A 22,641-nucleotide genomic window follows, 5' to 3' on the forward strand; every position below is an offset into this window, starting at 1 on the left:
TGTCTGTTTGGTCTAGTCGGTTTATAGTGTTCAAAGTCTCTGTTTTCCTTGGTGATCTGTCTAGTTCTGTTCATTATTATAGTGGACTATTATCGTCTCCAACTTTTATAGTTGAAATGTTTATTTCTCCCTTCAATTCTGTCAGTTTTTGCCTTATGTATTTTGGACTCTTGTTAGGTGCATTTATGTTTATAATTATATCTTATTGATGGAGTCTCCCTGTTACTGATGTATAATGTCCTTCTATGCTCTTGTAACAGTTTTTGTCTTAAAGTCTATTTTTTCTGATACTAGGATAGCTACTCCCACTGTCTTATTAATTACTATTTATATGGAATGTACTTTTCTATCCTTTTACGTTCAACATATTGTGTCTTTGGTACTGTAGTGATTGTCTTATAGACTGTGTATAGTTGGATGCTGTTTTTCTCTTTTATCCATTCTACTAATCTCTGTCTTAATAGGAGATTTCAAATTATTTTCTTAGTCATTACCCTGCAGATTACAATTAACATATTTATAATAGTCATGTTTTAATTGAAAGCACCTTAGTTTCAAATGTGTACAAAAACCGCTCCTTTACAGCTTCATTTCCCATCTTTGTTATTGTCAGAAATTACATCTTTATACATTTTATGCCCGTTAACATAGACTTGTAATTATTGTTTTATGTACTTCTAAAATCATACCAGGACAAAAAGGAGTTATAAATCAAAAATGAAATACTGCTGGCTTATATGCTTGCCTATCTAGCTGCCATAACCTTCGTTATTTATTTTTTTGTATGGCTTCAAGTTACTGTCTAGTGCCCTTTCATTTCAGCTTAGAGAACTTCCTTAACTCTCTTTACCATATCTTGTAGGATATGTATACTAGTGACAATCTCTCTCAACTTTTGTTTATCTAAGAGTATCTTAGTTTCTCCTTCATTTTTGAAACATAGTTTTACCAGACACAGAATTTTTGGTTTGCAGGGTTTTTTTTTCTTTAAACACTTTAAATATATCATTCTACTGTCTTCTAACCTCCATGGTTTCTGAAGATCGAATAGGCTGTTAATGTTATTGAATGTACCTTATATGTGACAGTTGCTTCTTTCTTGTTTTTTCATTCATTCCTCTTTTCTCTTCAGACTGGATAATCTCAACCAGTCTTTAAAAATTCACTGATTACTCCTTCTGACTGCTCATGTCTGCTGTTAACCTCTCAACCTCTCTGGTGAAGTTTTCTTTTCATTTATTGTACTTTTCAATTGCAGAATTTCTTTTTAGGGTCTTTTTATAATTTCTGTGTATGTATTGATATTCAGTTCGTTGAGTCATCATTCTCCTGGTTTCCTTTAGTTCTTTGTTCATGGTTTCCTTTAGATCTTTGTGATTTTTTAGAAGAACTTTTGATTTAAAGTCTTTGTCTAGTAAATGCAATGACTGGGCTTCATTGTGGACAGTTTCTCTAAATTTCTTTTTTTCCTGTAATAAACTCTACTTTCTTGTTTCTTTGTATGCCTCTTTTGTTGAAAATAAAGACATTTAAAAGATTATAATATGGCAACCCTGGAAATGAAATTCTTTCCCCTCACCAGGGTTTGCTTTTGCTGTGTGTTGTTTATGTTGTTTGCTTCTTTAGAGACGTCTGTAAACTATTTTTGTAAAGTCTGTATTCTTTGCCATTTGCTGCCACTGAAGTCTGTTCTATTCACTTTGCGGTGATTTGTTAGTTTCTTTAAATATCTGGAGCCAAGGGAAAAACAACACTTTCCAAGTCTTGTAGGTGAAACAAAGGCAAGCCCTTGTGCCTTCCCTTCAGAGAGCCAACAGACAGGTTGAAATCCATGACCACACTTCTTTCAGAATAAGGTTGGTATTGCTCTCTGGCACTTGTGTAACCCACACCCACAGTGCAGGCTACTGTCCTCATGATTGTCACTAATCTAGGGTATTAGGGGGTGGGAGGTAATTTAAAGCTTTCTTCACCAAGATGATTACTGGTTGTTGTAATTTTTTAATAGATTACAGAGTTCTGCAAACGTTGATTCTGACCCTTCTGGCAGCTCATTAGTCGCTTTTGTTGGGGAACTGAGTCCTGGAATTCTCTTATCCACCACTTTTGGTGACATCACTCCCCATGGACACATTTATCAAATTTATGGATTATTTATACACCTTGCATCTCTGTTACCCTTTGTAATCTATTTTATGACTTAAATAATTATGTCACCCTGAAGGTGTAGGGGAACAGGCAGTGAAACCCTGGTTTTTTATCTGTTAGCAACTCAAATAAAACTTAGGCCATTCTAAAACTTCAGATATCAGTAATACTCTGGGTTACTTAAGGGTTAGTGACCTTTTCTAATGAAAGGGAAAAAAGGTACTCAATTAAAAGGCAACATTATTTTACTTGTTGTTGTGTTGTTGTTGTTGTTGTTGTTATTATTATTATTATTATTATTATTATTATTATTATTATTTGAGACGGAGACTTGCTCTTTCGCCCAGGCTGGAGTGCAGTGGTGTGATCTCGGCTCACTGCAACCTCCGCCTCCCGGGTTCAAGCAATTCTCCTGCCTCAGCTTCCAAAGTAGCTGGGACTACAGGTGCCCACCACCACGCCCGGCTAATTTTTTTTGTATTTTTAGTAGAGACGGGGTTTCACCCTGTTAGCCAGGATGGTCTCAATCTCCTGACCTCGTGATCCGCCCGCTTTGGCCTCCCAAAGTGCTGGGATTACAGGTATGAGCCACCGTGCCCAGCCAAAAGGCAACATTATTTTACATTACTAAAATTTTATATTTAGTTTGGGAATGTTGGGATACGTTTCTAATCCCTTTATTGCTTGGAGGTCCAGGATGGATACTTTGGGTGATTTAAGGCCACATAAAACTTGGATAATTCACAGCTGGATAATTTAGTCTGTTTTTGTTTTTTGAAATCACTGTTAATAGTGAGTAAAGGGCAAGATTTTAGTGTGGATAGTTAAGGGCCTTATAATCTCCATTTAACAAATAATAATAAATGTTTATCACTGTGGAAGGGGTTTCCCAACCTTAGCATTATTGACATTTGAGGCTATTTAATTCTGTGTTGTTAGAGGCTGTCCTTTGCATTCTAGGATGTTTAACAGCATTCCTGGCCACTGCCTGTTAGATAGCCTTCCTACAATTTTGACAACCAAAAATATCTCTAGGCATTACCAAGTGTTCCTTGAGGTGCATTATGCCCCCAGCTGAGAACCACTGCACTGTGTGAAGAACCCTGGGGATGGAAAGGTACTGCTATGACTTTTACTGAGTAGTAATAGAGCTATAGATAAAGTACTACAGGAGTTCAAAGGAAGAAAAAATTGCGTCTAATTGGAGATAGCAGGGAACGTGTCAATGAGGAAGAAATGTTTCAACTGGGATATACAGATATACATGGAGTAATAAGAATTCTGTAAAAGAATACATTCACAAAGTCAGGATAAATGTTATCTAGAGAACAATGAAGTATAGTTATTTTGAGGTAAGATTACAGGTGTGAGCTACCATGCCTGGCTTTAAATTGGGTAATTTTTATTGATTTATCTTCAAGTTCAGTTATTATTATTATTATTATTATTTTGGTCATCTTTATCTTGCTATTGAGCCCACTTGGTGAGTTGTTTCTGTCACTGTATTTCTTCGTTATAAAATTTCTATTCATTTATTTATATTTATATTTATATTTATTTATTTATTTTTGAGAAGGAGTCTCGCTCTGTCGCCGAGGCTGGAGTGCAATGGTGTGATCTTGGCTCACTGCGACCTCTGCCTCCTGGGTTCAAGTGATTCTCCTGCCTTAGCCTCCCAAGTAACTGAGATTGCAAGCGCCCACCACCATGCCTAGCTAATATTTGTATTTTTAGTAGAGGTGGGTTTTCAACATGTTGGCCAGGCTTGTCTCAAACTCCTGACCTCAAGTGATCCACCCACCTCAGCTTCCCAAAGTGCTGGGATTACAGGCGGGAGCCATCACTCCTGGCCTAAAATTTCCATTTAGTTATTCCTTATATATTCTGTTTCTTTGCTGAAACTTCCTATTTTTCATGTTTCAAGTGTGTTTGTAATTGCACATTGTATAATAACTGCTTTAAAGTCCTGTTCAATAATTCCATAACTGCCACCATTGTGTTGGTGTCTGTTAAATGTCATTTATCATTCAAGTTGACATTTTTCTTGGTTTTTGATATGAGGGACTTTTGTTTTATTATTGTATCTCATAGACACTTTGGATATTGTGTTCAGAGACTTTGGAATATTACTCAAATCTATTTAAGCAGGCCTCCTCTGACGTTGCACCAGCAGGGGAGGAGGGCTGCAAGGTGGGAGTGGAAGTTCAGACTCCCTGTTGGCTTCCATTGGCTTTCACTGATAATATAGCATGGTGGGGTAGGTAGGGCATCTCTTACCTAGGATTGGTGGTGGAAGTTTAGGCTCTTGACTCAGCCTCTGCTGACACTCCAGAAAGGGTAAAGAACTCCTTGTTACTGATTGGCAGCAGTAGAAGTCTAGGCTTCCCAGTTGGCCTCCACTGACAAGAGTGAGGAGGGACTCCATGCTCTGTGGCTTGAGTAGGGCGATTATAGTCAAAAAGGTTTTGTTTTGCTAGGCTGTACCTCTTCTAATCCTTTCACTAGGGAAAGCAGACTTCTTGTTGCTGTTGTTGTTGGGTTTTATCTTTTTGTTTTTGTTAGTTTTGGGTATGGTGGTGGTGGTGTTTTTGCCTTTGCTTATTAGTATTTCTGGGTTGCAGGCCTCTCCAACGCCCAGTCACGATATGAGCCTCTGCCTGCCCCCTCAAAAATCAGGGAACTTACTGTCATGTCGTTCTTCAAGTTTCTAAGTCATTAGCCAGTTTGCCTTCTTCTCTCCACCATTCACAGACTACTTATGTTTGGTTTTTTTACATGTTAGATTCAGGGTTTTTAGCTGTATTTAGTGAGAGAGTAGGGAGAAATAAGTCTATTCATTTTGTCAGGAGCTGAATGTCCTAAATGGTTTAAAACAGAAAACAGTCCACTAAGAACTTACTTTTTTAAAATGCTCAAAAAATATTTTATTCTTACAAATATTTTACCACTATAAATTTGTAACGAAATTGTACATAAGATTAAGTACATTTATTGTTATAGATATATATTGGTTTTTTGTTTGGTTGGTTGGGGTTGTTTTTGGGAGACAGGGTCTTGCTCTGTTGCCTTGACCTCCCAGGCTCAGGTGGGGAGCCTGAGCCTCAGCCTCCTGAGTAGCTGGGGCTACAGGTGCATGCCACCATGCCCAGCTAAGTTTTTCTTTATTATTTGTAGAGACAGAGTCTCCCTGTGTTGCCCAGGCTGGGCTCAAACTCCTGGGCCAAGCAGTTCTCCCACCTTGGCCTCCCAGAGTGCTGGGATTACAAACATGAGCCACTGTGCCCAGCCGTGTGGATATATATGTGTTTATTAAAGTATGCATATTTCTTTATTCTCTTAGGGTTATGTACCGAAGGACTCTACCGTGTCAGCGGGAATAAAACTGACCAAGACAATATTCAAAAGCAGTTTGATCAAGGTAAGAAGATGATTATGTGAAATAAAAATTGTTGTTTTATGTTTTCCTTGTTAGAATTCATGGTGAGAAGATTGATTTTCATTTGAAAACTTCCTAAGGATATGGATGTTGAGGAGAGAGGGTTTCAAAGTGAGATTAGAAGCACTAAGTAGAATAGATACCACAGTAAAGGTACAAAACAGCTAGGGAAAGCCTGTTTTCTTTACATTAGCAAGGAAGTCACTGATTACTTTTAGAGCCTTTGAATTAAGGGGCCTTGGTACTAGGGATTTATAAGAGGAAATAGATGATAAGAAACTTTTAAAATACAATTGCAATAGAAGAAAAGATTGAAAACGAGGCAGTTGAGTCAAGAAAATACAATATTGTATAAATTTTTAATGTAAGTATGAAGACAGAAGAGGATTTGGTAAATAAGAAAGGAGGTGCTGGAAAAGCAGGCTTTCAGTATTGAAGCAAAGTCCATCAGGCCTGGAAGGAATGGAAAGCAGTAGAATAAATTTTGTTTTTGAAATAACAAGAAACTGTCTCTTACACTAAGACTGAAGGGAATACTATACAATATTTTGATATCAGATTAGATATTTTATGGCGCATATACTCTGAGTTTCTCCCCAAATTTCATATTCCTAATACATTAAACTATCTCACAAATAAAAGACTGTGACTGAACCTGTATAAATCCATCACCAGATTTAGAAAAGCAGTAATTTGACTTATGATTGATCGGCATCTTAGCCATTAGGAGTAAAAAAAGCCGAATTTTCTACTCATATTCAGTAAATTCTATATGCGATTAAAGATTTAAACGTAAAAAATGAAAACCATAAGTACTAGGGAGAAAAATGAGTGAATATTTTTATAGTCTTAGAGTAAAGAAAAGCCTAAACTTGATATGAAACCTAGAAAGCATGAACCCAAGTTGATAGACTGGACTATGTACATGCTAAAATTTTACAAAAATGTAAAAATTCTGTATGACATGTGGCTAAAACAGGGTGTGATATACCTAGCTTAAGTAATTCGCATCAGAAGAGAGCAACCAAAAATACATGAAAATATGCTTAGCCTCTATTAATGATAAAAATTAAAGGATTATATTTATTTGTTTTATTTGAATGAAAAGAATTGTTAGTAGAGCGTAAGTAAACATGTATCTTGTACACTGTTGGTTGTAGGTGCCTTTTGAGAGGCAGTTTGTGAATATCAGGATTCAGATAGCTTGGTAGAGAAATTCCACTTCTAGGAATGTGTTACAGAAGTCTTTGCATAAGCATGCCAAGATATACTTACAAGGCTCTTCTTTGCAGTATTGTAAGTTTTTTTTAAAAGGGGTGTTGGGGGGTACCACTCAGGTCTAATAAGTAGAATGAATACCAAGAAGCCATGTAAAATAAAGATTTTATGCCTGTTGAAGTGGCAAAACATCAGTTATTGAGTGGTGTGTGTGTGTGTGACTGTGTGTATACAAAAACACACCTTGTTGCCAAAGAGTATCGTATAGTCTAGTATCCCATTTTTAAAAAATATTGGCCAGTCACAGTGGCTCACCCCTGTAATCCTGGCACTTTGGGAGGCCAAGGTGGGTGAATTGCCTGAGCTCAGGAGTTCGAGCCCAGCCTGGGCAACACAGTGAAACCCCATCTGTACTAAAATGCAAAAAATTAGCCAGACATGGTACACATCTGTAATCCCAGCTACTTGGGAGGCTGAGGCGAGAGCATCACTTGAACCCAGGAGGGGGAGGTTGCAGTGAGCTGAGATTGTACCACTGCCCTCCAGCCTGGGTGACAGAGTGAGACTGCATCTCAAAAAAAAGAAAGAAATCTATCTATCTATCTATCTATCTGTCTATCTATCTATCTATCTATCTATAGTGTTTAAAAAACTGTTTAGACAATGATATTAAATTGGTAGAATTTCACTTCCAGTAATGAATGCATGGTTATAGTTAATACCAAGGCTCTTGAGTTTGACTTTCTTGTTTTGTTTTCTCGTCCTACCACCACTGCCACTATTTTTGTGCCTCTGGCAAGTTAATCTTTCTAAATCTCAATTTCTTCATGTCTAGTATGGGAGTGATGAGAGTAACTATAAGGATAATAGGATAATGCATATGAAGAGTTTTCTGTCTGAGCACCATATTAAATGTTCATGGGGTAGCTATTACTACAAAGAATGTAGCCTAAGGAAATAAGCTTGTATGTATTAAAGCATAGCGTCGTATCATTTTCATATTATTGTAATATATTTAAATGAAATCTAAATGTTCAGTAATAGAATATTATGTAAATTGTATAATCTAAGGAAATTTTTCACAGCCATTAAAATTGTTTATGTAGGGCAAAATGTGAACAATTGATTTGGCAATTTTTTTAATGAGCAGAGAAAGGCTGAAAGGAAACATGCTAAACTGTAAACAATGCTTCTCTCTAGGTGATGGGGAAATTTTTTTTCTTTTTGCTGGCCTATTTTTTATATTAAAGTGATTTACTAATAGCAAATTAACCTTATGATACACCTTTAGTATGTTCCATTCTTGATTTTTTTAGTCGGAACTTCACCAACTACTTAAATTTAAACCATTTTACATAAAATTTTGAACTGTAATCTTAAAAGGTCCAAATTAGAATTTATACAAATTGAGTATCCCTTATTCAAAATTCTTGGGGCCCAGAAGTATTTTGGATTTCAGATTTTTTTCAAATTTTGGAGTATGTGGATTTTACTTAGCAGTTATCCCAGATACGAAATGTTCCAGTGAACAAGTTTCCGATCAACCTGTATGCATATTTATTTTTTCTTTCTAGTTACTTATGGCCTCTTTTTTTTTTTTTCCTCCTCCAAAGAAACAGGGTCTCACTATGTTGCCCAGGCTGGACTTAAACTCCTGGGCTCAAGTGATCCTCTCACCTTAGTTTCCTGAGTAGCTGGGACTACAGGTACGCACCACCTCACCTGCCTCTTGTGGCCTCTTTTAAATAGCTGTATAAACAAACAAAAAAAAGATAGATATTAGTAAAGTTCCTCAATATACTAATAAGCCTAACAGTGTTTTTTTAATTATAACAGAAAAGGCTTATTGCTTGCTTGTCTTTTCCCTGATCTGTGTAGTTTGTAAGCCTGAAAAGAAAAGTGGGGCCAGGCGCCATGGCTCATGCCTGTAATTTCAGCACTTTGGGAGGCTGAGGCAGGTGGATCACCTGAGGTCAGGAGTTCGAGACCAGCCTGGCCAACATGGTGAAACCCCATGTCTACTAAAAATACAAAAAATTAGCCGGGCGTGGTGACGGTTGCCTGTAATCCCAGCTACTCGGGAGGCTGAGGCAGGAGAATTGCTTTGAACCCGGGAGGTGGAGGTTGCAATGAGGTGAGATTGTGCCACTGTATTCCAGCTGGGGCAACAAAAGTAAAACTCAGTCTCAAAAAAAAAAAAGAAAAAGAAAAGTGGCCCAAGACTTAAAGTTATCTTTTGATCTAAAAGTAACCATTTAGCTTGCTTCTATAATAAAGTTTTATTATATAATTTAAAATGTTAATTTTTGTCTTGTAGATCATAATATCAATCTAGTGTCAATGGAAGTAACAGTAAATGCTGTAGCTGGAGCCCTTAAAGCTTTCTTTGCAGATCTGCCAGATCCTTTAATTCCATATTCTCTTCATCCAGAACTATTGGAAGCAGCAAGTAAGTATAAACCTCCTTTTTATGAGAGGGATGATAATGGCAGTTTTTGGATATTGATTGCTAAGTGTTAAAATCATCATGTACTAGAATATGTAGCTAATAAAAATTAACTTAACTAGAACTCTATTTCTTAAAGGCATTTTCCTCTAAATTAAAATCAGAATCCCTGGAGATGGCCTCCAGGAATATTCTGTTTTAGCTAGCCCCCTAGGTGACTTAAATGCTCCTAGAAATTAGAAGATCATTGTACTAGAAGTTTGAGGTTTGTGTTTTTAATTCAAACTTAAGGGCATTGTAAGAAAATTAAATAAATTCTTCAAATTGTAAGTCAAAGAAATTTACTTTGGCCTTGTCTTACCTGTTTTATGTTGCTGTAACAGAATACTACAGACTGCATAATTTATAAAGTAATTTATTTCTTACAGTTCTAGAGGCTGGTAAGTTCAGGGTCAAGGAGGCCTCATCAGGTGAGGGCCTTTTTGCAAAGTCATTCCGTGACCGAAGGTGGAAGGGCAAGAGAGCACACTCAGAGAGTAAGAGACAGGAAGGGGGCTGAACTTACTCTTTTATCAGGAACTCATTCCCAAAATAGCTAACTCACTTCAGAGATAACAGCGTTAATCTGTTCATGAGGACAAAACCCTCATGATATAGTCACCTCTTAAAGATTCCACCTCTCAACACTGTTGCCTTGGGGATTAAGTTTCCCACACAAGAACTTTGGGGGAAACATTCAAACCATAGCAGACCATGTGTTGTAAGTCATTTTGGGAAAGAACATGATATTTATTTAGTATTTATTCCTACTTTGGCATCTTTCATTCAGATGTTTCCACTAAACAGATATTCATTTATCTGGAAAATGAGAACTAAAGTCTGTTTGGGCATCAGTTTCATCCACATGATTTCTCAGTGACAAAAAATTAGCACAGTTGCTAAATACTTCTCTCTACTATTTCCTTTTGGTTGCAAGTCTTCAGGTTATTTTAGATGAAACTACTTCGTATTGTTCTAAGTTCTCAGTGATTCTTTTTTTTAATCCTGTATATTGTCACAAGGTATAGTTGCCTTATATATATACGTACTCTCAGGTAAAGTGGGAAAATGGTTTAATTGATAGCTTAGATGTTCTTATCTATTGACCATTAATAGGAACCTCAGAACATTCCTACTTAGGAAATTTTTGAGGACTGATTTAGAAGTAATGTGTAACAAATGAAATGTTGTTAGTAATTGGTTATGCTACCATAATGATGTGGTGTGCACACTGGTCTCCAAAATAAGGAAGAGGTGGAAAGCACCCTCTATCTCATTTATTTCAGGGCCACATTTTAGTTACTCTGTTTCATAATTGCATATATTTGGAGAGTAAGTTAAATACTTAAACTGCCTGTAAAGGAAAATCTTTGATAAGCAAAATGGATTACAAGTAATTGTAGTATAGGCGAATCTATAGCCCGAGGGCCATATTTAGGCTATCGCCAGTTTTTGGCAGACTTTTAAGCTGAGAGTCGTTTTTACACCAAGAGAAAAGAAAATTTCATGACACATTAAAATTACATGAAATTCAAATTTCAGAAGTTTTATTGGAGTATAGCCGCTCCCGTTTGTTACATGTTGTCTGTTACTGCTTTTCTGCTACAACACAGGGTTGAGTAAGTGTGCCCACAAAGCCTAAAATAGTTACTCTGTAGCATAAATGTTAAGAGCCTAACATATTTATAAGTAATTAGTTAATTATAAATCAGTATCTAGTTACATAAATTGCTAACGTACCATTTCCCATTTTGTCAATGCTGGGTCACTTTGGTCTTCAGTGATTAGCTTTCCTTATAAAAAGGCTATAGTAATAAATGATAACATTAATAGAAATAGATAATGTTAGTTGAAGTGATTTCTTAATTTACATAATTTAGCAGGTTCTTTTGAACAGGGCTCTCCAACCCCTAGGCCACACAGCCTGGCTTGTTAGGAACCAGGCTGCACAGCAGAAGGTGAGCAGTTGGATAAGGGAAACCGGGCTCCACCTTCTGTCAGATTAGGTGCGGCATTAGATTCTCCTAGGAGTGGGAACCCTATTGTGAACCACGCATGCGGGGGATCTAGGTTGTGCACGTCTTATGAGAATCTAATGATAAATGTAATGCACTTGAATCATCCTGAAACCATCCCCCCACCCGTCTGTGGAAAAACTGTCTTCCACAAAACTGGTCCCTGGTGCCAAAAAGGCTGGGGACTGCTGCTTTAGAACATTTTCTTTGATTTTGTTTACCTATCCTAATATGCTTTAAACACATTCTTGATTGTTATAGTAAATATAGCAGGAAGCTTTATCAAATATTTTTAAATGTGTAAGTTTTACACAGATTCTTCACTGTTTTAATTTTACAGAAATCCCGGATAAAACAGAACGTCTTCATGCCTTGAAAGAAATTGTTAAGAAATTTCATCCTGTAAACTATGATGTATTCAGATACGTGATAACACATCTAAACAGGTATTTTTATTTTTTTAGGGTTTTTTGGCAAATAAAATGCACTACACATTTCAAACATGTAAATTTTATAAATTGGATAATTATCAGATAGAAAAGGGGACTCAGACTAAACATATAGTTGAATTTTGTTTTTCTAATTTATATCTAAAAAGATATATGATTAGTTTTGTAATGTAATTATTATATAAATAGTAAGTGTGGTAAGTATATTTTCCTTTTTACCACATTCTCTGTAAAATCTTAGAATTTTAGATATGAAATGACACTCAGATAACTAACCAGATTGACCTATTTGGAGTTGGAACAGGGTTTGGTTTGAAAAATTACTAGTTCTGTGACCTTGGGTAAATGACTTATTCTTCCTAAGTCTTGATTGTCTCAACTATAAACATGAAAATAACAACACTTCACAAAGTTGTTCTGAGGACTGAATGGAACTATTAGTATATGTACTAATTTTTTGAAAAGTCTCCTCATAATATTTTCTACTGGCATTTTAATGAACTGTATGGTTTTTTTTGGTTTTTTTTGTTTTTTAAACTAATAGTATCAACACCCAAACCAAGTACATTTCAGCTGGTACCTCCTAAAAGAGGATTAACCGACGTTTAAAGCTTACTTTTTACTAGCAATGTGGTATAAAATTGTATTAACATTTCTTATAACCTTTCCCTGAGAAAATACCATGGAAACATGGTGAAACCCCATTTCCACTAAAAATACAAAAATTAACTGGGCGTGGTGTGAGCATCTGTAATCCTAGCTACTCAGGAGGCTTGGGGCGGGAGAATTGCTTGAGCCTGGGAGGCGGAGGTTGCAATGAGCTGAGATCATGCCATTGCACTCCAGTCTGGCCAACAGAGCAAGACTCTGTCTCAAAAAAAAAAAAAAAAAAAAAGATTGTTTTATGGAATGCTAGCAGCCAGGTGTTGTTTTTTTTTTTTTTTTTTGAGATGGAGTCTTGCTCTGTCGCCAGGCTGGAGTTCAGTGGCATGATCTCAGCTCACTGCAACCTCTGCCTCCTGGGTTCAAGCAGTTCTCTTGCCTCAGCCTCCCGAGTAGCTGGGATTACAGATGTACACCACCACACCCAGCTAAATTTAGTATTTTTAGTAGAGACAGGGTTTCATCATGTTGGCCAAGATAGTCTTGATCTCTTGACCTTGTGATCTGCCCACCTCGGCCTCCCAAAGTGCTGGGGTTACAGGCGTGAGCTACCGCACCTGCTGCAACCAGGTTTTCTGAAAGTTAAAAATTCTCAGCCAGATGCGGTGGCTCAACACTTTGGGGAGCTGGAGGATCACTTGAGGCCAGGAGTTTGAGACCAGTCTGAGCAACATAGTGAGACTTGATTCTCAAAAAAAAAAAAAGGAAGAAAGGAGAGAGAAAGAAAGAGAGAGGAAAAAAAAAGAGAGGAACAGAGGAAGGAAGGGAAAATTAGCCTGATATTAGTGTCAAACCCCTATGGTAGTAATTTTTCCAAAGCTAGTTGAGAGAGCATACTCTGGTTTTTCATCTCTCACAGTAGTCAAAGAAGTTACATACACAATTAGAATTTGTTGTTTCTGTTGCCAGAAACTCAATACAATTTGTCACATCAGGAAAGGTTTTTTGTTGTTATTGTTGTTGTTTTTGAGACGGAATTTCACTTCACTCTTGTTGCCCAGGCTGGAGTGCAATGGCGCGATCTCGGCTTACCACAACCCCCACCTCCCAGGTTCAAGCGATTCTCCTGCCTCAGCCTCCCAAGTAGCTGGAATTACAGGCTTTGTCACTACGCCTGGCTAATTTTGTATTTTTAGTAGAGATGGGGTTTCTCCATGTTGGTCCTGCTGGTGTCGAACTCCCAACCTCAGGTGATCCGCCTGCCTCAGCCTCCCAAAGTGCTGCGATTACAGGCGTGAGCCACTGCACCTGGCCCAGGAAAAGTTTTTTACATATGAATTAAAGATGCTTCTTTATGCAAATTTTTAAACCCCAGGTTTGAAGTAGGATAAAAGGTAACATTAAATCTGAGATCATTTCTAGCTCTGGAATTCTGTGATTGTAATGAGTTTTGATTTCTAAATGTTTTTTCCTTTCATAATTTCAGGGTTAGTCAGCAACATAAAATCAACCTAATGACAGCAGACAACTTATCCATCTGTTTTTGGCCAACCTTGATGAGACCTGATTTTGAAAATCGAGAGTTTCTGTCTACTACTAAGATTCATCAATCTGTTGTTGAAACATTCATTCAGCAGTGTCAGTTTTTCTTTTACAATGGAGAAATTGTAGAAACGACAAACATTGTGGCTCCTCCACCACCTTCAAACCCAGGACAGTTGGTGGAACCAATGGTGCCACTTCAGTTGCCGCCACCATTGCAACCTCAGCTGATACAACCACAATTACAAACGGATCCTCTTGGTATTATATGAGTAGGAAGTGATTGCAAACAGGCTGGATTTGGACAAAAAGCAAATCTAGACATGCATGTTTCAGGGTTCAGTAGTATACTTCATGTTTCATACAGATAATTCACATTCAAAATTACATTTTCTCTTTGAACTAGATGGTATTCCTTATTCACTTACATTACAAATCTAAGACCATGTGATAAGCATGACTGGAGAGGTTTAATTTTTATAAACAAAAATAGCTATAAAGTACAAAGCTGCTGCTGCATGCAACCTTATTGCAATCAGTATATCATTCCTGTGGCAATTTCTGTCACATTATATTGTGAATAAAATTTTTCTATAGAAATTAAATGATTTAAAAACTCACCTATATGAAACATTTAATGCTTTTCAGCCTGCTTTCTGGCTGATTTTGTTATTTGATGTGCTAATTTGGGCAACTTAATTTACATTCTGGCAGTCGGTGTAGATAACTAAAAGCCCAGTTAAGTATTTTATAATTTCAGGCTACTGAGGCCATGCTTGGGATGTTGTTTGAAAGAAAGAAAAAATATACTTGACATATTTCACATTTCTGTACCTTCATCTTTACTTCCAAGTAAACCCGTGGATGATTTGATGAGGGATAAATGAACCTATTTCTTTTACACACATACCAAGGACATGCTTGTGGCTAAAGTGAGTTGATAATGTTGTGCAAAGGATAGTTGTCACCAACTCATTTCTTTATGGTCCATAATGAAATAAAAATTTTGTATACTGTTAATTCTGTAAACAGATGCATGTTCAAAAGATCTATGATGGTCTTGTAATCTTAATCTAATATATTTTAGATATTTTAATTTTTTCCCTCTTGGGGAACACATTTAGTATAGTGTAGAAAATACTTCATGACATTTTCATATAAGGTTATATAACTTTTCATACATAAACATGAAATTTGTTGTAGAAAATTCTTTAAACCAAACATTTAAATCTAGGACTTCAATTTAATTTGTTCCTTGAATCTATTTTTATGTGGCCCTTAAAAAATATCCAAAAAACCCATTGCTAATATAGCAATAAAAATACTTTGGGTACTGACAGACTCTTTGGAGTGTTTATATTACAAATTTGTATTCATATTCTTTTCTGTGATGTGTTGTACTAAAATCCAAAATGGCTTTTGCACCATTTTTAAGCCAGTTTTTTCCTTTGATGTTGGTACCAGAATTACTATAAGTGACTGCTGCTTTTGGGGGTAAACATTTTGTTAGTGAAGATAAAACCAGAACACTAAATTATGGATAAAATTTTCAGAATGGGTGGCACAGGTAAATTTCACTAGGTTATATTTTGTGTAGTAAAGAAAAAAATTCTTTGGTCAATGTTATCTTAATTCATACTACAATTTTAAGATTATCTTATGTGTATTATAGTAAATAGATGATTTTCAGATTCAAGGCTCCTAAGAGTTTGATTTGCTCTGTTTTTTCCTAAAATAAATATTGTCTCTCCCAACTGTTAAGTTCTAGGTATTGTACTTCCAATTTTAACTTCAGAACCAAGATGTTGGCATGAACCAGGCTGCTGTTGAAGTACATGTATATTATAAATTATCTTATTTGTGTTATACTCTTACATGTTATCTTTTCTAAGAAAACAAAGTCCCTATTATTCCTATTGCAAAGCACACAGGAATTAAGAAAGTACAGTAATTTTAAAAAAAAAATCCGGTAAATGTAGTATTCTTAACCTGTTCTATATTACTTATACCTATTGTCTATATAGCTTTAATTTATAGTTGTCAGTTTAACTATTGGCATGTCTGGCAAAGAAAATTAAACTTTAAGAGTTTTATAAACTGTTTCTAGGTTGCTAAAGAATTTATTTTTCTACTATATATGGTATAGACAAAGCATCAAACTATGTACAGGAAAAAAGCCTGACTATTTCTATTGGAAGTAGGCTGAAAAGAGAATTTTCAAAACTGTTCGTGTCTTCAGTTCATTCTGTCATAACTTTGCTATTGTAATATGTGAATACCAGTTTATTTAAGCTGTTCTCTTTTATACTGTATTAATTTAATGTTCATCTGCGTTTAGTACCATTTTTGTTATTAAAACTGGCATTTACTGTTTTTCACATTAACCCACCTTGCACCTTCCCCCAAACTTATCTCCACTTTTCTATGCATTCTATCATTGATTTGACACACTTCATAGTGAGTCATTTAAATACTCTACATTTGGTTCAATTAACCAGTAGGTTACAGTTATTGAAAATTAAAGTACAGTTTAAAGCTCAGTCTGTTACACTGAATTGATTGTGTTTGTTTTTGCCAAGGGTTTAGATATGCTTTTAAATATTAGAAACATCTAAGAACAGAATAACATAATTAAACTTTTTTCTGGTAAGTTACTGGAAGGTTTCACTGTTTAGGGACCTATCATATGAGACTTCTTAAAGGATTAAAAGAATAGGATAGTCTCATAATTGTGAGTAAACATCAAGGCATTATATTTTACAATACTGAATAAAATTTCATCTACACACATGTTGCCATTGTTTCATTTAAGGTTCAGTGCTTATAGTTAACTACAATATTGGACCTAACAGGATCTAGATTAGCAATATAAAGAAGCATAGTGGTACTCTGTTTCACACTTTCAGTAGATTTATTAGAAGTCAAATTCTATTCAACAGACACTTATTAGGATGTACAACTAATTTAAGAATAAAATTCCAGGCACAATATATTTTTTTTAAATGGTATTTGTTAGTAGTGCTTCTTCCCCTTAACATTTACAGTGTAAATACTGCAGGTAACCGCAATCTAAGTTAGCCAAAAAGCAGCTTTTTTTCCCATACTGTATGTAAATAATGTAGACCTGGGTTTTTTTGTTTATTTGGGTTTTTTTTTTTTTTTTGAGGTACTGGAATCTAATTAATATCTCTTAGGTATCAACAAAAGGGAACAATTGGAATGAGAATTTAGGCCTTAGGTTCCATGGTGATTTTTAGTTTTTTATACAGTAATAATTGTGATGCTATTTGTCAACTGGATATAAATATACATATAATTTTAAAAAGTCAAAAGTGCTTTTGTTTCTTTGTTTAATGTAATTTTTGTGCTTCACCCACAGGATGCTGCAGTAAACTAAATATCAGTGAAGCTTCTGATGTATAAAGAATGCTATGAATAAAACATTAAGAAGCTGTGTAATTTTAAGTTATAGTTGCCTCTATTTTTACCATTTCATTGGTAAAAATTAGCTAATTTTTTTCAAGTGAAATATGAAAAATAAAAATATAAATTTATCAATATGATGGAAATTTTATTAAGGAGATGTATTATTGAATTTTCACTGTACCTGAAAAGGAGATTCAAAATTTTTTCTGGGGATGTATATAGGTGAAAATTTGATTTTTTAAATTATCAGGAAAACAAGATAATGCACAGATTTCTAAGACTGAGATCTTACCTGGATGTGATTTTTGAGCTGTGGCTAGACATTCTTTAGAGCCACTGGAAATATTTTGAAAACTATTCTAGTTATAGCAGAGCTGCTAATATTAACGAATATATTTGTGTCTTCATGGTTTGTGACTATTAGGCCAAATTTTGTGGTATATGTTGTCAGTCTGGATCTGGTGAGGTCTGTTCAACATGAATCTTTGTGTTATCTTGAATTTAGTAGTTTCAAGGTACTTAAATTCTTAGACTTAACAGTTTCTAATTTGTTTCAATACATATGGGACATGGTTGATTTTTTTACTGTATTAGAACTCTTGGAAGTTCTTAGCCTTTTCAGGTTATGAAATACCTGAAAGTAAAATTTTCTAAGATTTAATAAGGGAAGATACTATTCAAATCATTTTCTTAGGATAGCATCTTTACATACAATGAGAGGATTGTACAAGCATTAATCTCATATTCCAACATCCAGTTACTTGATGTGATCCAAGTACCCTGGTCTTTTTGAAGCAGTTAAAATCTAATTAATTAACTTTGGGAGTCTTCACTATTCAATTGATCCTCATCATTGTCCTATTTGCATGACTCCATTTTTTCCTCCACTATATGAGTTTTCTTTGTCAGGGGGAGAGGAGTGGGAGGAGTCACAGAATCTCATATTCACATCTTAATTAAATTGTGTGAAATTAGTCTTTTGTGGAAATTCTGTAGGCAGTGAGAATGATTTTGAAAAGCTAACCAATGATAATTAGCATTTTAGTTAATACTAAATGCATAAAATTATAACCCTTGAAATTAATTTGGTGCTGGCAGCTCTGGTTTAGTCATTTTTACCAGTAGTTAGTAGTATTAAGACCTGCAGTATATGCACTTTTTGAGTAGCTGTCAAATAATTGTAGTTGAGAAACAACTTGTTTATTCTCACAATTCAGATTTTCTATTCAGTTTTGTCTCAAATAGTAAGTTATTGTGAACAATTTAATAACGGCCCTCCTGTTCTAGTTTGCCTAATATTTTAGTTAAGATTTAGTGTTTTAACCTATTTTTTAAGTTTATTTTTTGTATTAGATTTTATTTGAATAAGTTATGTGGGTATAGTAATTGACTTATTTATTCATTGCTTCACTAATTCATCCAGATTAGTTTTAAGTGTGTATATGTATTTGCTCACCAGATCATTTTCTTGGGACCTTGAACTGTGAATGTTTTGTCCTAACCATTTAATATTTTCTAGGTACTTGCTGCAAGTTCTTGAACTATTTTACCAGCTTTAACTTTGGGGCTCTTAGTTTCTTTTCTCCAGATTCTTGTTATTTTATCCAAATAAATATTTAGGTGTTCTAAGAAGTAGACTTCTGTTTAATTCCATAAAAGAAGTAAAATCAGAAGCTGTACACACTATCATACTGTTATTATTTGGGATTGTTTATAAATGTAGGTGAAAGGATAAAAAAAATACCTATCTGAGAGAATACAGTCTTTAGATATCCTTCTTGGAAATTTGACTTAGGGATTTTTCATTTGTTGGCAGTCACAGGCATAGCTGCTGAATGTCTTTTGGTCTGTAATATTTGAAGTGAGAAACATTACCAGCAATGTACTTTTAAAATATAAACTAAAGCCAGGCATGATGGCTCATGCCTGTAATCCCAGCACTTTGGGAGGCTGAGGCAGGCACATCACTTGAGGTCAGGAGTTCGAGACCAGTCTGCCAATATGGCAAAACCACATCTACTAAAAATACGAAAGTTAGCCTGGCATGGTAGTAGGCGCCTGTAGCCCCAGCTACTCAGGAGGCTGAGGCATGAGAATTGCTTGAACCTTGGGGGGCGGAGGTTGCAGTGAACCACAATCAAGCCACTGCATTCCAGCCTGGGAGACAAAGGGAGACCCTGCTCTAAAAATGTAAATAACAAGCTAAAATGTTATATCTAGTACTTTAATTAAAAAATTACTGTTGTGTACCTTAGAATCCATTTAGATTATTTTTATGGAGTTAGCAAACTTTTTGGGGAAAGGACAGATAGTGTCTTTGGCTTTGGAGGCCATATGATCTCTGTGGCACTTCTCTGCTATAGTGCACAAATAGCCATAATGCAGAAATGAAAGGAATATAACTGTGTTCCAATAAAATTGTGTCTGTAAAAAACTAGCAGCAGACCAGATTTGACCCACAGATACTGGCTGGTCCCTGGCATAGATTGTTAATAAAATTATCTCCTCCAACTTTATGTGGAATATATTATGATAGATAATTCAAAATAATATCGGTTGGAGTAAAATTTTACACATGATAATTACCCTCTGTTCCTGTTGCCATTGTTTCCAAAGGAAATTCTCTATTTTCATTTACTTAGTAATAAGTAAATAAGGAGAGCTATGTGAAACGGATATTTTAGAAGCTCTTAGTAACATTAAAAACTATCTGGAAGGTAGGACTGGTGATAACAGTTGTACACATCAGAACTGATTTGTTTTCAACAGCCTTATTAACAAAGATTTTTCAGGGCAGTAATTACATCTCCACATTCTGTACATTAATCATGACCACACAACATTTCACTAAATTGTGGCATAGGTTAATGAAGTTATTAACACTTAACAAAATCATGTCCATAATCGATCTAAAAGTATGTGATGATTATTTAATTGGTGATCTCTCCAAGGTGTAGGCATCACTAACCAGTCTACTTAGGTGCCTTTGGAGAATGCATATAGAAGGGAAACTATATGTGTACCGATTGTTGGCAGGCCTTTATTCAGAGGATAAATTTGACTGAAGGTCAGAGAATTCATAATGTAGAGAAACATAAATGGAGTAATTGTGGGAAGTTCTTCCAAGTAACACCTCAATCAATGTCAGCAAACATCCCGGAGAGAAATTTTATAATGGTCCCGACTTCGACTGGTTTGACTCAAGATTTTTCAACTTTACAGTGGTGCGAAAACCATACACATTCAGCGCACTCCTTGACTTACAATTGGTTTATCAGAACTTGGTCCCATTGTAAAGCAAGGAATATATATGTGTTAAATATTGCGGGGGGAAAGGTCAACAGAAGATTACGTATCTCTATGCCATAATGCTCAGGCTGGAAAGACCTATGAATGTATTGAAAGGGCCTTCACCTATAAATTGGTCTGACTGCATATCAGAGCATTCACTCTGGCCAGAAGTCACAACTCAGTGTACACCATAATGTCATACTGAAGGCAGACTTATCACATACTGAGTGTGGAAAAGCTGTCAGCCACAAACTAAACTTGCTTATTGAATGGTAGCCAGCCTCCATGATGGCCCCCAATGATCCTAGCTCCTGATTAACTTCTTGCATAGTCCCCTAACTTGAGTGTACCAAAATTGGTCTGTGTGACCTCAAGCATTTTTTGTGAATACTCGAATTTAAAAGAAGCCAAATTTGTTTATACATTTTTTTTAACCACAGCTTCCAGATATTTACAGCTGTCTCATACCACCTTTACTTGGAGAAAGCCAAATTCCCATACAGTTAGAATATAAGTGACTTAACAGCAACAAGAAGGAAGTTCCACTTATAGTAATGTAAGATGATTTGGACCAACCATCCAACTGAGGGCATCTAGACAAAATGGAGAAAATTGTTTAAAAAAAAAAAATCGATTTGAAGGCCATTAGAAAGCCAGTAAGCACAAAATTACAACCAGAAATTGGGAGAGAAAATAACACCCAAGTAGGTGAGCCTGTTTTGGGGGCCACTTTCTCCTTGAGTTTTTTGGCAAATTCTGGAGGAGGTATCCAAGAGGATGACAATATATCTGATGGTGTCCTACAGGCATAGGTGAACAGGAATTGGAATTAAAGACCTTTTAAAGCTTTAAAGTATTTCTATAGTTTTGCAAACTTGATGTTTACCACAAAATAACAAGGCATGTGTGGAGACAAGACAATATGAATCAAAGACAACACAGATTTTAAAATATGCTTACTCAGTCCAAGGTGATAAAAGTCAAGATGAAGAATTTAGCAGATATCTGGAAAATTACAGAAAAATTTCCAATGTTATATAGCCAAACATAATACTAGCTGAAATCAAGAACTCAATGTTTTTGTGACAGCTTACTCACAGCTGAAGATAGAATTCGTGAACTGAAAGACTGGTGAGAAGAAAATAGAATAAAACAAGAACAGAAAATATAGAAGATAAGAAATGTTTATCAAGTTTAACACCGCAGGAAAACAGCAGAGAGATGCAAAAGCAATATATTGATAGATAATTACTGAGATCTTTCCATAGTTGTCAAGATAAGCAACTGATTTGGGGAAGCTTCTGAATCAATCTCAAGCAAGAAAGAAAAATTCATACCTAAGCATATTATAATAGAACTGAAAACCAGAGAGAAAAAATCTTAAAAGCAACCAGAGAGAAAAAAATTACTTTCAAAATTCTACTACTTCTCTAAAAGCTACCTAATCAAAACAGAAATGAAAATATAGTGAAATGGTATCTTTACCAAGAATTTAATGTCTAACAGAAATCACCTTTAAAAATGTCAAAGTTGTTTTCCAGAAAAGTAGAAAATTCTCCTACAATGAAATACTGAATTATACTTTTATAAATCTGAGGGTTTATTAGGAATAATACTGAAAAGAGATTTTCAGGCAAGAGAACTATCCCCAGGTGGAATGTTGATACATAAGAATGAATAAAAAGCAACAGAAATGGCAAATATGTGGTTAAATCTAAGTGCTAATATGAAAACAAAACAAAAACATTATGGATTTAAATACATAATGAACTAAAATAAGGTATCTAAACTGCAAGAGATGTAACGAGTTCATGTTGGAAATTCCTTGCTTCTCCCAGAGGAGGGTAATACCAATTAATGTTAGATTTTGTTATGTCAAGGATGCATGTAATTTCTATTGTGACCACTAAAATAATGGTAAAAAGCATGTAACATTCAAACCAGTAAGAATGAAAAAATGGAATAACAGAAAATGTTTAAAGGGGAGAAAATAAAAGGAAACAACAGACAAATAGAACAAAAATATAA

The 22,641-nt window shown here is 35.4% G+C and overlaps 1 protein-coding gene across 6 annotated transcripts in view; it reads left to right on the forward strand.

Annotated features, from left to right (window-relative positions):
* The window catches only part of ARHGAP5 (Rho GTPase activating protein 5), a 93,296-nt gene extending 74,342 nt beyond the window's left edge, over positions 1–18,954 (forward strand). For all 6 annotated transcript variants that reach the window (XM_055097459.2, XM_055097460.2, XM_034937402.3 and 3 more), the window contains exons 4-7: positions 5,489–5,566; positions 9,120–9,251; positions 11,643–11,748; positions 13,841–18,954. In XM_055097459.2, the coding sequence (XP_054953434.1) occupies positions 5,489–5,566; positions 9,120–9,251; positions 11,643–11,748; positions 13,841–14,168 (644 nt within the window). In that variant the 3' untranslated portion in view covers positions 14,169–18,954. The remainder of the gene's footprint in view (positions 1–5,488; positions 5,567–9,119; positions 9,252–11,642; positions 11,749–13,840) is intronic.
* Positions 18,955–22,641: the final 3,687 nt, after the last annotated feature.

This window comes from Pan paniscus, chromosome 15 (assembly GCF_029289425.2).
Source record: "Pan paniscus chromosome 15, NHGRI_mPanPan1-v2.0_pri, whole genome shotgun sequence".
Taxonomy (NCBI): Eukaryota; Metazoa; Chordata; class Mammalia; order Primates; family Hominidae; genus Pan; species Pan paniscus.